Raw genomic sequence first — 15,685 nt, 5'->3', positions numbered from 1 at the left:
ACTAATTGAGTGTATGTAAACTTCTGACCCACTCGGAATGTGATGAAAGAAATAAAATCCAAAATAATTCTCTACTATTATTCTGACATTTCCATTCTTAAAATAAAGTGGTGATCCTAACTGACCAAAGACAGGGAATTTTTACTAGGAAAAACTGAGTTTAAACGTATTTGGCTAAGGTGTATGTAAACTTCTGACTTCAACTGTACATAGGCATACTTTTATTATCGTAAGAATGACTTGAGCATAATTTGTTTCTACCTATAGTTAGCGCATCATAGTAGGCGTCAATCGCACTGCGATATTTCACCTGGTTAAATAAAGGTGAAACATTTTTTATTAAATCAATCGCACTTCTTTATTTTCAAAGTGAATTCAAGAAAACCAAAAGACAAAATACATTGGTGTTTATTTAGGTATGGAATCACTTAATTATTCAACAATGCACATTGTATATTTTGTAAAAATAAAAGCATATTTCAACATGTTGCATCTCAGTTTACAAAGGCACCTCAAGCAAACATTTCACAAACACTGAAATTCTTGAACAATGTTGGTTTGTACAATCTTGATTGATCAACATTTCTTTCAACACAAATGTGAAACATACATTTTGGTATATTTTCAACAATTCAAGTCAGTTTTTTCAGTGACAATATCACACCGTCCACGGTATAACAAATCAGTGGTGTCTTTTTTATGATCCAACCAAACATTTGAATGCCGAGCATAGCTGGCACGACTTGGGTGGAGTGGAAGCGTGTGGCTTTAAGCGTGTCTGATCTGTGAACCCGGGTGTCGTCACAGAGATGTTAACCTCCATCCATTGGGCTAACAAACAAAGGTAATCCAGACAGGGCCCCTGCTTGATACAGAGGGTTAAGAGCAGCAACAACCACAATAACAACACACCTCAACTGAGTCAATGCCAACCTTGGAGGTTGGGAGGATAGGGTTACAGGAAAAGGGGTTGATGGAAGAAGCGTAAGTCCAGCCAAGGGGGTTTGAGGCCCAAAGCCATGCTGCAAAATCAACTGAATTATCAAGAGGAAAAAGTAGTCAATCGTGTTCTCACAGGACCTGCAAACAACCAAACCGTGTTAGCATTGAGGCAAGGTGCCAGTCCACGGGATCACACCTAAAAAAGAAAAGAAAAGAGGAAAGGAGTCAACTATGGATATTCAGCCGTGGTCCTGCAAAAAAAAAACAACAACAATGCGCTTCTGGAGCCCATCCAATACACCTAAGTGAAGAATAAGAAACGTTAGTAGTTTCAAAGTTCGGAGATCTTTTAAACGTCAGGCACTTCTTCATCCCAACGGCCACGATAACATTTTAAGCAGCATGTCCAGTAGTTGCATCTTAGAAAACCATTGACATTTAAAATGAAATAAGCAATAGCAAACAATTCGATGTGAGCAGATCAGTCAAATCAGTAGATGTAGCATCCTGTTTAAAACCTAAATTAATGCAGCTTCCCAAAAAAATCATCAACATTAAAACAGCTAAAGTGGAGTGCTCCAAACCTGATGACACAAAAAGCACAACGTTCATCATACAGTACACGTAAGTACAACGGCAATAAACACCTTAGAAACAAGGTACAAAAATAGGTCCAATATGAACCTGGTTCTCTGTTACAAGACATAACATTCATGTCTTTTACTAATGCGACTTAAAATGGCATTGCCAATACTTTTCAAATCCATAGGATTCGAATTTAAATTCAGCACAAAAAAACATTGAACAACGTGCAAAGAAGCGGCCAGTTCAAACATCTACAAAACAAAATGAAAGCCCAAAACGGGAAGTGACAAAAAAATAAAAAAATAACTTTAAAATTGTACTCAATTGTAACATGTTGCCCTTTACGACTTACAAGGAGTACAGGAAACCGCTAGGTAACACATCCTCTGCTCCTTATGCTGACAGCTAATACTATGGCATCTCAAATAATGAATTATCAGTGCTGTGTGTTGGGGAGGATGGGGGTAATTAAATGTAAACTATGAATATATACACTCATATACTTTGAATAAAGATACTCAAATACTTCACAACAAATAAAATGAAGATTCATTGCAAGAAATAATGGCAGATTGTACCCAATTAGCATGTAATGGAACGATGTAGCCTACATTCGAACGATGTAGCCTACATTCAAACTATGTAGCCTACATTCAAACTATGTAGCCTACATTCAAACTATGTAGCCTACATTCAAAACCACAAGTTACCTAATCTTACTGATACACCTAGTTCCCAAGTTGAATTGTGCAACAGGAAATTGTTCAAGGATTTGGTAAAACAGCACAGGGAGGGGAGTCAGTATACTGGAAGAGACAATAACCAGGGAGGATAAAAACTAACCAATACCGTAAGAAAAAGATTCAATTACAATGAAGGACAGCTGGCATCCGAATTGAGCTACCTCACCGTAACGACAAATAGACATCAGACACACAAAGTTGTGGGCTAGAATAGTTCAATCGGCTTCACATAACCATATTTTCATGGTATATATAGGCCATATTTTATTTTCCCTTTAAAACTTCTTCAAATATCGACAAACAGAAACAGGGTCCAGGCTCTCAAGTTTTTGTTCTACATACAAATTAAACACTTGTAGAATAATGAAAGTCTGGACACACACACATCTATATCTAGATATATATTTATAAAAATAAAAAAGGTTAACTTGATACAACAAAGCACATAATGAGAACTCAAAAAGTTTGGAAAAGTGATAAACATTCAGTGACAGTTATAATTGTTTGATGTTATGTTCATGACTACTAATACACTGACAATGGTTGCCCCCACACATTCCCAAATGGAACAGGTACTGCCCTAAATTATACTAAATAATGAAATTATACCGCAACTGTTTTATTCTGATCTCTTATTATAGGAGGTTGGTCACTTTTGGAAGCAAAATAAAATAAAACCTAACCGAGCCTTGATCCAGCAATACTGAAAGGTACTTTGACACAAATATGCATTTGTTGCACCAGGTTTCAGTAAACCTGCAATCCATCATTAACAAATAACTATTTTAAAAAAATGATGTATGTATGAATGCACTCAGTATAGAATGAGTTTGTAAATGAGTATGACATTTCCTTTTGCGGTTTGGTGTTCTAATCAAAATTCTAAAACAAAAACATAGATTGGCAAGACTGCTACAACATTCTGAATTGTGGCCTAGTGCAAAAAGCACAAACCAGTATCCTTGGTTTTACTATTGAGTCAAACTAAAGTTTACTATTAAACGAAAGTAAGAGTTCTAGCTCAGGTTAGAGTTCTATATGATTTTTTTTTTCTTTTTTTTTGTGTAAACTTAAATGACAAAAACCAGACAAAGTACTTAGAAATGATAATTGAAATATATTATTTAATAATATAATCTTTGAGAACTAGAAATCGAAAAAAAATAAAAGCTAGACAGTTAATATTGTACATTTTTGAGTCGTCCTATGAATTTATGAGTATTTTTAGCCTGGCTGGTTTACTGACCGGGCACATACCCAGGGGCCCAGATTGGGGTACCCATTGCTTTTGTTATAATGTGTGAGCATAACACAGCCAAGGCAAAAAGCGATACATAGAATTGCAGGACATTTTGCTGAGAAACAGCAAATTTGTCTCTCCGCCGACAATTCTGGATCGAATTAAGCTGCGCCAACGGGCTGACCACGCCAATTACCACACCCCTCCAACACGAACACCAGATAAACCCCTTTATGATCCTTGCCTGACCCCCAACCCCCACCTTCAGTGACAGTTGCCACCACTGCTAAAACAAATTCTAAGGGAAACACTGATGAACCTTTAAAATGGAACTGTAATGACAATTTACTATGGAGCGAACACACCCACTAAACCTGACATGTACCAATGAAATCAGAATATGCCAACGATACACAAAACTAAAGTTGAGTGCATCCCAAAAATGTCAATAAAGACTAAAACGGATTCCGAGAACACACAAGCGTAGACACCCTATTCATGTTTACCCAGTTAAAAGACAAAACTAACGGCTCCCTATTAAAGTACACATTTTTCCAATGATCAAGTAACGCTAAACGGTCAAAATGGACACACTAGCATCATAAGGACAATTAAACCAGTCTTTCCGCGTAACGTCAATGACCTTAAAATGTAGAGAAAACCTAACAAATACACACTATTTATCCATGTCATCCAGCCTAGTATTCCTCCAGAAGTGAAGGTGAAGACATGGTGGCCAGTCAAAAGGGCTTTCTTTAACAGAACTGTGAAATTCTGTTAGGAATAGGTTAAGAACGTCCTATATTTGCATGGCTAATCAATCTAAATTCTATTTGAATAAAAATCCTTGGAATCGTTAGCTGATGCAAGGTCAAGTTTGAATCCCCATAATCATACCCTCAAACAAGATTATATTTTTAAATGGCTTAAATTCTCCACTAGGCTGTGCCATTTACTCAGGAATGAAACACTACTTGAGGAAGGGCTCTACCCCAAAAAGTCAACCCATCGCATCCAATCCACAATAATTATGAAATGCTGCCATTTGTAGAAGGAAAATGGCACTGCCAGAAAGGAAAATATGTAGTGGCAAGCTTCGCACCTATTCTACACCCGTTTCTTTCAGTCAAGACCTACATCAGCAGCTTGCCTCAAATCAAAAACACCTGTTCAGAAAATGTGTAAAATCTCCAGGTACAAGTTAAATCTCCTAAACTCTTTTCCCTAATCGTTGATATAGATGGTGTTCACAACTGAGCTGAGGGTGGGGAGCAACCATTATCCAGTGTCAACCACTACTTCTTGTTGTCGTTAGTGCCCGATGCACAAACCTTTTACTCATCTCAAATTCCTTCTGTCAAAGTTTGAAAAATCACAGACTATCCAGCATCTTCCCTCTAGTCACGTCTGTCCAAGTGTCCAGACCAGTGACAATAAACATATTTGTCATATGAAACCGGCATTTGAAGCTCCCCCTTTACGGAAATTCAAACATGAGCAAAACATGCTGCTTTGTGTTGACGTTTTCCTCAGTAGATCCGTCAGCAGGCAAGGAGGTCGGGGGTGCTTGTTGTGAGGAGGATGAGGGTGCTGTGTAGGTTCTGTGTGTTCCATAGAGCTGTTGTTACATATAGCTGAAGGATCTGTACACCGGAACCTCCAAGCCACATGAGCGTCAGGCGTGACGTCCTGCACTGGGCACTCGCCGCCACCCTCTACCGCGCGGCTTCAGACATCAATCAGTGACACATCAATATGGGACAAATCTATCATATGCCTGTATGGTTCCAAAAGAAAGATGCATTGATGAGTAAGCGTTCTAATTTGGTGTTAGGTGTAAGCCCTTTTCATAATGATACATTTTGGGAGGGGGGGGGGCGATGATTACATTTTCAGAGTAGTGACAGTAGTGACAGAGGATTGTGGGTTTTAAAAAGAGAGAGTGAAACAAAGTGGTTTATTTACCTGTTGAAGCTGACTTGGAAACTCAAGGCATGCTGGGGATTGTGAAATTTGGCAATGGCTTTCCTCTGCTGGGGCAGCATTTTGAACATCTGCGGCAGCATAAGCAGAACAAGGGGAAAGCAGGCGTGTTTAGAACAGAGCAGTTGCTGCTACCCCCGTCGTAAGCTTCTCTCATCCACAAGAGGGAGCAGGGGTGGATGGGGGAGGCAGGTGTGGTTATATTACATTCTGTAGCTAGAGGGTGCTAGCAGACCACAATCGGATCCACATTAGTTAAGAGTCCACCAATATGAGAGGGAGCATAGAAGACGTTCTACCGGTGGAGCCGAGAAGCACTCGAGGGAGAGTAGGGTAAGCTTCCCAAATGGCACCCTAGAGTGCCCTACTTCAAATATATATATATCATTTTTAATTTAAAGTAGAGCACTCTAGGGTGCCATTTCAGACGCAAAAACAGATGGAGACAAGAAAAGAAGGCCTACCTGGATGGGGCCGATTGAGTTGAGCAAGTTCCGGAGCTGCGCGTCGGTGGTGGATGTGGAGAGGCCGTCTATGGACACAGTGCAGGCCTGGCTGTCCTCTGCCCCTCTCTGGCTCTGTCTGGTAGGAATCAGGCGCCCCCGGCCCAGCTGACCCGTCCCTCCCGCGGCCCCGCTGGCTCTGCCACACCCCGGGACAACCACCTGCACCAGGCAGGGAGGAAAGAAAGGGGGAGGGGGGAAAGAGAGAGGAAACTGCTTGAACCTCTTATGCAGGTATGTTGTTTTAATTCCACATTCAGCCGAGTGGCAACGAGATGCGTGATATCTACAGTGGATTCAGTAAGTATTCAGACCCCTGGAATTTGTCCACAATTACATTAGACTTATTCTAAAATGGATTACATTGAGGAATAAAAACAATCTACACACACAATACCACATAATGACAAAGCAAAAACAGTTTAGAGATCTTAGCAAATTTATAAAAAATAAAAATGAAATATCACATTTACATTTACTCAGTACTTTGTTGAAGCACCTTTGGCAGCGATTACAGCCTCAAGCCTTCTTGGGTATGATTCTACAAGCTTGGCACACCTGTATTCTTCTCTGCATATCCTCTCAAGCGCTGTCAGGTAGGACAGGAGTGTCTTTGCACAGCTATTTCCAGGTTTTTCCAGAGATGTTTGATTGGGTTCAAGTCAGGGCCCTGTCAGAGTGACGATCGGGTTCTTGGTCACCTCCCTGACCAAGGTCCTTCTCCCCGATTGCTCAGTTAGTCCAGGCGGGCAAGCTCTAGGAAGAGTCTTGGTGGTTCCAAACTTCGTCCATTTTAGAATGATGAGGCCACTGTGTTCTTGGGGACCTTCAATGCTGCAGAATTGTTTTGGTACCCTTCCCCAGATCTGTGCCTTGACACAATCCTGTCTCGGAGGTCTATGGACAATTCCTTCGACCTCATGGCTTGTTTTTTCTCTAACATGCACTGTCAACTATGGGACCTTATATAGACAATCATATCCAATCAATTGAATTTACCACAGGTGGACTCCAACCAAGTTGTAGAAACATCAAGAATGATCAATGGAAACAAGATGCACCTGAGCTCAACTTCAAGTCTCATAGCAAAGGGTCTGAATATTCCTGTTTTTCTTTTTTATAAAGGAGCAAAAATTTCTAAAAACATGATTTCGTTATGTCATTATGGGGTATTGTGTGTAGATTAATGAGGAAAAAACTATTGAATCAATTTTAGGATAAGGCTGTAACGTAACAAAATGTGGAAAAAGTGAACAACAGTACATTTACGCCCTTTAGCAGTCTTATCCAGAGAGACTTACATCTACCAGGGTCTACTGTTTTTCAGCATGAGTGAAAATTCAAAAACCTGCCGTTTTTTCTCCTCAATTTTCTCATAAACATCTCCAGGCTGGTGCATTTGCTTGATTGACTTATTATATTTCTACATACAGTGTCAACGTCAAAACATGAATGCTGCCTGCTCGCATCTGTTGTATCATCATACGAGAGCGAGCGAGGGAGGGAGTGGTGTGTTCGTTCGCCAGCCACCGCGGCGGAAAGGGGGAGCGACCCCAGAGTACAAAGAAGGAGAGAGCCAGCCAACCAGGCGTCATGGTGGCTGCCTTTCCCTGTCATGGTGGCTGCCTTTCCCGAGCCAAGAGCGTCCGTCCCGTCCGCCGAGACGGCGGGCTGGTGACAAGCGTGCAGAGAGGCCAGGGGACCCCGTGTAGCAGTCGTGTCACGCCGACTCTCAGCTTGTCAACATCACTACACCTGGCATACTGTCCTGTCTTAAGTTATTACCAGACCTGCTCCAAATGGTACAGCTACTAACAAACGGCAGGGGAACGCCAGAGGCATGAAAACATAGCGAATAGCAATGTATTAAGAGATGATTTTCTTACATCTATATTTAAAAGATGAAAATTCTAGGTAGCGCTCCTGTCAAAAATACCCCTGCCCTTAATATGACAGTACTGGCTGGTGGACCAAAAACACAGTTTCAGGCCCTGGTAAGTAACCCATGTTAGCTCTGCCTTGATTAGAGTCCACCGGTCCTGTCCCAAATGGCACCTCAACTGGCTATGTAGGGAATAAGGTGCCATTTGGGACACAAACACAGTTTTTTTGTGTGTAGTGCTCGTAATGGTGATAGGTGTGAGTAGATATAACAACCTACCCTGTTGCCCATGCCCCCTCTGCCCCCCTGTGTGACCAGGCCCTGTATGGGCAGTCCTCCGGGGGGGCTGGCCAGGGTTACCTTCCTCACTGGGCCCTGGCGGAGCTGGGGGGCTGGCCTGGCGGCCTGCTGCTGGATTGGGGCGCTGGCACCACTCACATCTCCTCCCTAGAGTTCACACAGTACAGGGAAAGTAAATAGACTGCAGGGCTGTGTCCTAAATGGAGTCCTATGGGGGGGGGGGGGCACTTTGTATGGAATAGGGTGCCAACGTAGTGCACATATCGCAGGCCATAGAGTGCCATTTGGGGGGCAAACCCTGACCAACAGACTTTCTCATTTCTCGGTTTTAACTGTTACACAGTGTGGTCTGGATGGAGTCAAGGGCCTGGCGACGCAGAGAACACAAGACCGATCACGGATTCCAGACATCAAATCGAACATCAAAATGGTTGAAAAAGGTCCTGTTGAAATGCGCCCTTCAGCAATATCTGAAGCCAGTCTGGCTTTCCTGTTCTCACACCACAATACCCATGAAGACATTAGCTTTGAGGCGGAGCACTGTGGGCCTCATGCTGAGAATGGATCCAACATGGTTACGCTCTCGTTATTAAATAGTTACAGATAGCTAGGGCCGTACAGGCTACACACATGCACACCCACACGCGGAAAGAGATGAAGGCTGTCTCTTCTCTCCTCCTCCTCCTCCTCTTAATGTGACAGATCAATACGAGGGAGAGAGAGAAAGACCGCAGTGCTATCTGACTTTGACCGGTCTCCTGCCGTCATCCCACAGTAAATGGATTAATCCTCCTATAGAAATCTACAGCTGCTGATTGCACCCATCAGATGCTAAGCTGCATTACACTCGAGTGACACCGGCTTCGCATGTTCCCCGTCCCTTTAACCCACCCCGTCTCCTCCCCACCCCCCTGGCTTTTGTAGCGCATGTTGCATTGTAGGGCCCTATTCTGCCTGATTAACCCCCCCCCCCTTATCTGCACTGCCTAAGCTATACAAATCCAATTCCCTCAAAAGTGGCGACTCTTTCTTACACAGGTATTATGGCGCAGAGCCGCCCTGCTAAGGGGAAGATTAATTGACGCGAGTCGTGGGTTGACGTTTCTATGGCTCACACACCTGAGAGGCGGCTGCTTGAGAGAGGGAGGGGAGGGAGGGAGCGAGATAACATTGTCAGGCTGCCGATGACAGCGGAACAATGTGTGGCGGAGGAGAGAGCATCTGGAGAATCTGCTTTTTCAGCACAGCTATGGGCTTCCTCTCTCTCCCTCGGAGATGCGGCACTTCAGATAGCTAGGAACAGGTTTCTATTAACGTGGCTGACACTCCCGTTATCTTCATTTAGGGCAGCAGAGAGAAAGAGCGAGAGAGAGAGAGCCTGCGATGCAGCCTTTACATCCTTATCCTCTGGGATGTGAGCAAAGCAGCTTACTCCAAAATACATCACATCTCACAACTGCCTCATCAACGACAGATACGAATGTTTATACACAAAGCCTTTTCCAATTTACAACCGTGATTAATTCATAATTAAGGCGGCAGTAGTGATTTGAACCAACGAGAATAAGATGATCCAACGCTGACAAAGGAGGGATTTCTGAATCTGGACCGAGTTGGCTCATAACCGTCTTGCCTGTTTTGCACTTAAAGTTCCCCCGTCTAGATCTTTTAAAAACAATATGGGTATGCCTTCAAAAAGGACAGACACCAACCTTTAAGAGCAGTGGTGTCTCAAACACCAATTACATTTAATAGAAACAGAGAAATGCCAGACAGTTCACATGAATGACTGGTTCCTATTAGCATTTTAAAGCTAAGATGGGTGTGGAAGCGCCTCATCTTCAATACCACCACAAAAACAAAGGAAATGGGACACTTTATGCATACATCTTGCCAAAATGAGATCCATATGGCATTCTGAATAGGTTACAAAACATGTGGTCCTAGTGAGTGGGTGACCTTTAAAAGTATCTGGATATTCTTACGTTGAATTCACTTTCAAGGAAACAATAGAGGGTACCGAACGAACCGCAGGACAAGGGCAAAACTAAACAAAGATGCTGTTTATTTAGGATTGCAAAATTCCGGTACATTATCCCCAAATTCCCAGGATTTCCTATTTATTCCCTCCGGATTCCGGAATTCTCCCGGAATTTTTGCAACCCTATGTCTGTCAGTCCAAAAGTAAATCGCCAAACCAGGAACTCACCCCTCCTAGAAGCTTGACCACTCTTACTTTCTGTGGAACTTGTGGCCCCGCTCCGTCTCCACTGTTGGCTCGCTGCATCACAGTTCTCTTCACCCCTGATTTAGGCCCCAGAGACTGGGCCTGGCCGGAACCCAGACCCGCCATCGGGACTCCCTGAATGGGCATGTTCCCCATGGGAGGGGCCCCACCTGGTCTGATAGGGTTCAGCTGGGTAACGTTCCTCCTCTGCTGCCCGTGTTGCTGTTGCCACTGGGCCTGCTGGTGAGGGTTGGGACCAGGGCACCCGGGGCCAGTGTTGCCGCCCTGCCAGCCTGGAGCCGGTGCTTGCTCACCCTTGGTCAGGTGGGTCTTGACGTTCTGGCGGAGTGCGGGGGGCGTCTGTGGGGTGCCGCTGGGAGGGAAAGCAGAAGTGCCTTGCTGGTGCTGTTGCGGTTTCGGAGGAAACGGACGCTGCAGTTGTTCTTGGTGGTGTTGCAGCTGTTGTTGTTGTGGGTCACCCTGGCCGTTGATGCGTTCCAGTAGCTCCTTCTTGCGGACGCTGGCCTGCATCTGCCTCCTCATCTCCTTCCTCTTCAGGATCTCTTCCCGGAGACGCTTCTGCTCCTCGATCTTCAGACGGTACTGCCGCGTCTCCTCGTCCTCGTCCGGATCCTACAACAAATCCAACAATATGAGAAACATCAAAGACACAAACTCACAATGTGCTAGTAACACAGGCTTGCTTCCCCAATGGAACCCTATTCTCTATATAGTGCACTACTTTTGACCAGAGTCCAATGGTCCCTCAAACTAGTGATGGGGAAAGAAATCGATAGTTTCATATCAGGATATTATTTTAGCAGATATAGCGTATCTTTCTGACAATTTTGCATTATTATTTCTGCGCTGGCTTGCTGTACCTGCACCAAAACGCCAGTGTTTTTCCTTCATAGCTTTCTCTTTTTAAAGAGCCCATTTTGCTTTCAGCACTTTTATTTCCACGATTGATCAAAACTGGTTCTCTCATGGCTCTCTCGTCCCTCTGCAGCACCCTTTTGCACTCAGAACAGCCTCAATTCATTGGGGCATGGACTCTACACGGTGTCAAAAGCATTCTATAAGGATGCTGGCCCATGTTGACTCCAGTGCTTCCCACAGTTGTGTCAAGTTGGCTGGATGTCCTTTGGGTGGTGGTCTATTCTTGACACACACAGGAAACTGTTGAGCGAGGAAAAACCCAGCAGCGTTTCAGTTCTTGACACACTGAAACCGGTACGCCTGGCACCTACTACCATACCCCCTTCAAAAGGCACTTAGATCTTTGTCTTGCCCATTCACCCTCTGAATGGCACACAATCCATGTCTCAAGGATTTAAAAAAAATCCATCTTTAACCCCTTCATCAACACTGACTGAAGTGAATTTAACAGGTGACATCAATAAGGGATCATAACTTTCATCTGATCATTCTGTCATGGAAAGAGCAGGTGTTCCTAATGTTTTGTACACTCAGTGAATACATAGAATCGTGATAATAGCAATACATAATCGTATTGTGAGGTCCCTGGCAATTCCCAGCTCTACCTCACACTATTCCCATTATAGTGCACTACTTCTGACCAGCGCTCGTTAAAAGCAGTGCACTATAGGGAATAGGGTGCCATTTGAGACGCACCACAGAGTTACAGTGTTTACCATTGGAGCCGTCTAAATTGGTGTGACATTCACAGTAGCAATGAAAAGCGATACCCCAGAGAAATACACTACGATGGTATTGATTCCTTTTCTAATGGACTCCTCTGTGAACGAGTCTCATCTCATTTCTAACCTTATGATTGGGCCATTAAATAAAAAGAACGACCCCACTTAGGATCACGGCGGGCTTCGCTCGGCTTATCTCAGGTTACTGAATTTTACAGGCAAACCGTCTGTCAAAATAATAAAGCATTCTCAAATTAGCTCCATGCCTTGAATATGTGATAACAGAGAATGATTCAAATAAAACCTAAAAGCCCATTTTCTAAATTCTTTCTATATTGCAAATGAGTCGCACATGGAAATCCCAGCCGTTTCAAGTTGTTTTCCCGTTTTAGCCACAACACTGTTTAATTTAGACACTCCTTTTAGGTGCATCTGAAATGGCATCTTATTTCCTACATAGTACACTACTTTTGACCAGAGCTTTATTACATTATATAGGGAATAGGGTGCCATTTACATGTGGTGCAGAACTGACCTGTACTTCTGTGTTTGGTCGGGTGCTTGTGGAATCCCTGCGAACCACCGTTCTTCCAAGTGGCCCAGGTAGCTGTCCTTCAGCCTTGTTGGCAGCAGCAGGCTGGGCTCTTCCTCTGCCACCGTCGGGTACCGGCCGAGGGTTCAGGCCCGGTCGCGCCCCTCCTTGCATTGCCCTGGCAACGGGCCTGACGTTGGAGGCGTTTGGCGCAGAGGCGGGGCGGACGTTGTTCGCGTTTTGGTTGCCAGGTGCCACGGGGAGCTCGCGGAGGTTGCTGTTGCGCTGGGGAATGAGTTTGGGGGCAGGGGGGCTCTGTGGAAAGGGGAGGGATGATTTGTATGGACATTGGTTATATAGGCTACGCATATCAAGCAAATGTGATTTTCTTTTTGTGCCCGTTTGGGTTTTTGATTGAAAGTAAAGCATGTCAATTCATTTAAAAATCGTTTGGAACTTGCCATAAACCCAAACAGTCCTATGACCGATTGTGAGCACAATCATTTCACAATTCTGAAACGAAAAGAGAAAAACTAAAACGCGGCTCCTCACCATCCTCGTCCTGATGGGGGCGTTACGCTGCTGGAAGTTCTGGGGGCGGGGCCCGCTAGGGTGCATCTGTCTGGGGCTGCCGTGCTGCTGCAGCTGCTGCTGGTGGAAGGGGGGCTGGCCCTGCCCGCCGCGGTGCATCATGGGGCCTTGCCGCTGCTCGTTGGGATGGGGGTGAGAGTGGTGCTGGAGAGGCGGCTGAGACAGGTCCTGTCTGTGGTGCTGCTGATGTTGTTGTTGCTGATGGGATAGAGGCAAGTCATGATGCTGGAGCTGCGAGTGGAGAAGGCCGTGCTGCATCAAGCCCTAGTTTTAATTTGAAAACAAAAAAAAGACAAAGCGGGCAGAATGAGTGAGTTGAACTTTGACATGGTCTGAAGACGTACGGTTTTGACAAATCATTTGAACATGGGAAAAAGCCACAGTTCTGAATTGTCGTACGCACACGATTCAAGCTTCTTCAAGGAGAAACTGTTACATGCATTTGATTAACCTCCAATCGGTGTCCTCATATAGCCGCGGTAACCCGAGGTAGAACTACGAGTCGTACACTAGAGGGCACTCTTGTCTGTGGCTCACCATACATACCACATGGGAGGGAGGTCTCAGAAATACGAACAGTTTTTATGACTGCTTCACTAACAGGGAATATTCAACGAGCTTGACTTATTTATGAGATCATTACTCGGGTTTCCAACATTTTAATAATCCAGAGAAAACTGGGTGAAATACACGATTGGTTTATAAAATAAGAAAAGGCCCATATTTCACATTTGACATGCATCTCAACAGGTACGGAATAATTACGGATAGTGAAGAAGCTTGGAAAAAGCCAGAGTTTACAATACAAACTGAACAGATTCCCTTCCATGCAGAGTAAATACTAAACAAACAAATTAACAAATAGATAACATTCCCATTTGTGGACCAACGCTTAAATCATTCCGCACGCCTCTTGCACAGGCAGAGTGCAGGCCACCACCACACGTTAATTGGTAGTAGATTCACTTACTCTCATCCGTACCTGCATCCCAAACTGGAGCTGCTGTGAAGGGAACGGCCCGGGAGTCCCCTGCTGCTGGGGGAAGCCGGGCTGACGGTGGCCCATGAAGAGCCGGTTGTTAGTGGGTCCGCTGTGTCCAGTCAGGCTGGCCATGCCTTGGTGGCTCTGGGGGTGGCCCTGGGGAGGCAGGTTAGGTCTGGGGGGCTCTCTCTGGAACATCCCTAGCTGGCCCCCTGGACCCTGGCCTGGCTGGTTGAACCCCCCTGGGCTTGGCTGGTTGAAGGCCATGTGGCCCTGGCTGGAGAGCTGGTGGTTATTACTGTTCATGAGCAAGCCGGGGTTCTGGTGATCGAACATGAGCAGCTGCTGCCCTGGGAACCGCCCTGGCTCTATAGAACAAGAGGGGAAATAGGAGGGGGGAAAGAACCACAACTGAGACTTCAAGTTGTTTGTCTCATCTCCACTCACTTTCAATACATCAGACAGCGACTGCCAATACATAGGCTTACATTTATTTTAACAGAACACGACACAAATATTTGATGGTATTCTCATTCCACATAAGCAGTAAATGGAGAAGTGATACGCATGTACATTAGGAGCCACGACTCATTTCGAATGCATGCATTAATTGAGTTAATGGAACTCTGCAATTACCCTTGCAGTGTACCCTGAAGGTGTACTGCTAGGGGTTAATGCCCAGAAGGGTTAGATATGCTAAGAGAGAAGACGTAACCCCTTAAAGGCAGGGAAGGAGGCATGGGTGGGTGAGTTGGGTGTGTGGGACTAGGTAAGGAGGGCTACGTCCCAAATGGCACCCTGTTCCTTATGTGGTGCACTACTTCTGACCAGAGCTCCCTGGTCCAAATTAGTGCACCATGTAGGGAATACGGTGCCATTTGGGACAACAAACAATTTGTGCGCTAAATTTGTGCGCTAAAAAGGGAATACGGTGCCGTTTGGGACGCAGGGCTGTGGTCTCACCCCCGATGAAGAAGGGCTCTCTGTCCTGGGGGGTGGGGAGAGGCTGGTTCCTCCAGGGCTCCATGTGATGGGGGGGCCTCTGGGGCGGCTGGCCGAAATTACCCGGCACGTGCTGTTGCTGGAAGTCCCCTGGTCGCTGTGATGGGGGGAGAGGAGCACACAAAAACGCTCATGCATTTAATTTCACATTGGGAACCACTGTAATCACAAACTAATTAAACCCCCCCCCCCCCCCAAAAAATGGACATTTCGGGTAATAATATTATACTAGAAAGGGAGTGAGAGCTCAAAATGTAATGGCTAGGATTATTCTCATTAGGCACGATGTTGACTTGCGTGCAATGTATATTTGTGCACACAGATATTCAGAGAAAATACCATTGAGAATAAACCTCTATAACTCACTAGAGTAGTCATTGGATCATAGCAACATGACAGAATCTGCCATTTTGGTCAGGAAAATGGCCATTTGAGAAACGGTCCCAATATCGTAAAATATCGTATGAAACAATGTGAATTACAGGATCGCTATTGTAAACCTGCACTAACGC

General features: G+C 44.8%; 1 protein-coding gene across 3 annotated transcripts in view; it reads right to left on the bottom strand.

Annotated features, from left to right (window-relative positions):
• Positions 1-390: 390 nt before the first annotated feature.
• Positions 391-15,685, bottom strand: part of LOC139367212 (RNA-binding protein 33-like) — a 51,540-nt gene continuing 36,245 nt past the window's right edge. For 2 of the 3 annotated variants that reach the window (XM_071105404.1, XM_071105406.1), the window contains 9 exons: positions 15,135-15,270; positions 14,160-14,539; positions 13,151-13,453; positions 12,602-12,913; positions 10,388-11,038; positions 8,158-8,325; positions 5,958-6,158; positions 5,476-5,564; positions 391-5,287 (listed from right to left, as the gene is read on the bottom strand). In XM_071105404.1, coding sequence (XP_070961505.1) covers positions 5,239-5,287; positions 5,476-5,564; positions 5,958-6,158; positions 8,158-8,325; positions 10,388-11,038; positions 12,602-12,913; positions 13,151-13,453; positions 14,160-14,539; positions 15,135-15,270 — 2,289 coding nt within the window. In that variant the 3' untranslated portion in view covers positions 391-5,238. The remainder of the gene's footprint in view (positions 5,288-5,475; positions 5,565-5,957; positions 6,159-8,157; positions 8,326-10,387; positions 11,039-12,601; positions 12,914-13,150; positions 13,454-14,159; positions 14,540-15,134; positions 15,271-15,685) is intronic. The other variant, XM_071105405.1, reaches the window with a different exon arrangement.

Source organism: Oncorhynchus clarkii, chromosome 15, assembly GCF_045791955.1.
Source record: "Oncorhynchus clarkii lewisi isolate Uvic-CL-2024 chromosome 15, UVic_Ocla_1.0, whole genome shotgun sequence".
NCBI classification, from domain to species: Eukaryota; Metazoa; Chordata; class Actinopteri; order Salmoniformes; family Salmonidae; genus Oncorhynchus; species Oncorhynchus clarkii.
Note: the sequence above shows the minus strand (reverse complement) of the source record. Positions and strands in the feature narration are given on the sequence as shown.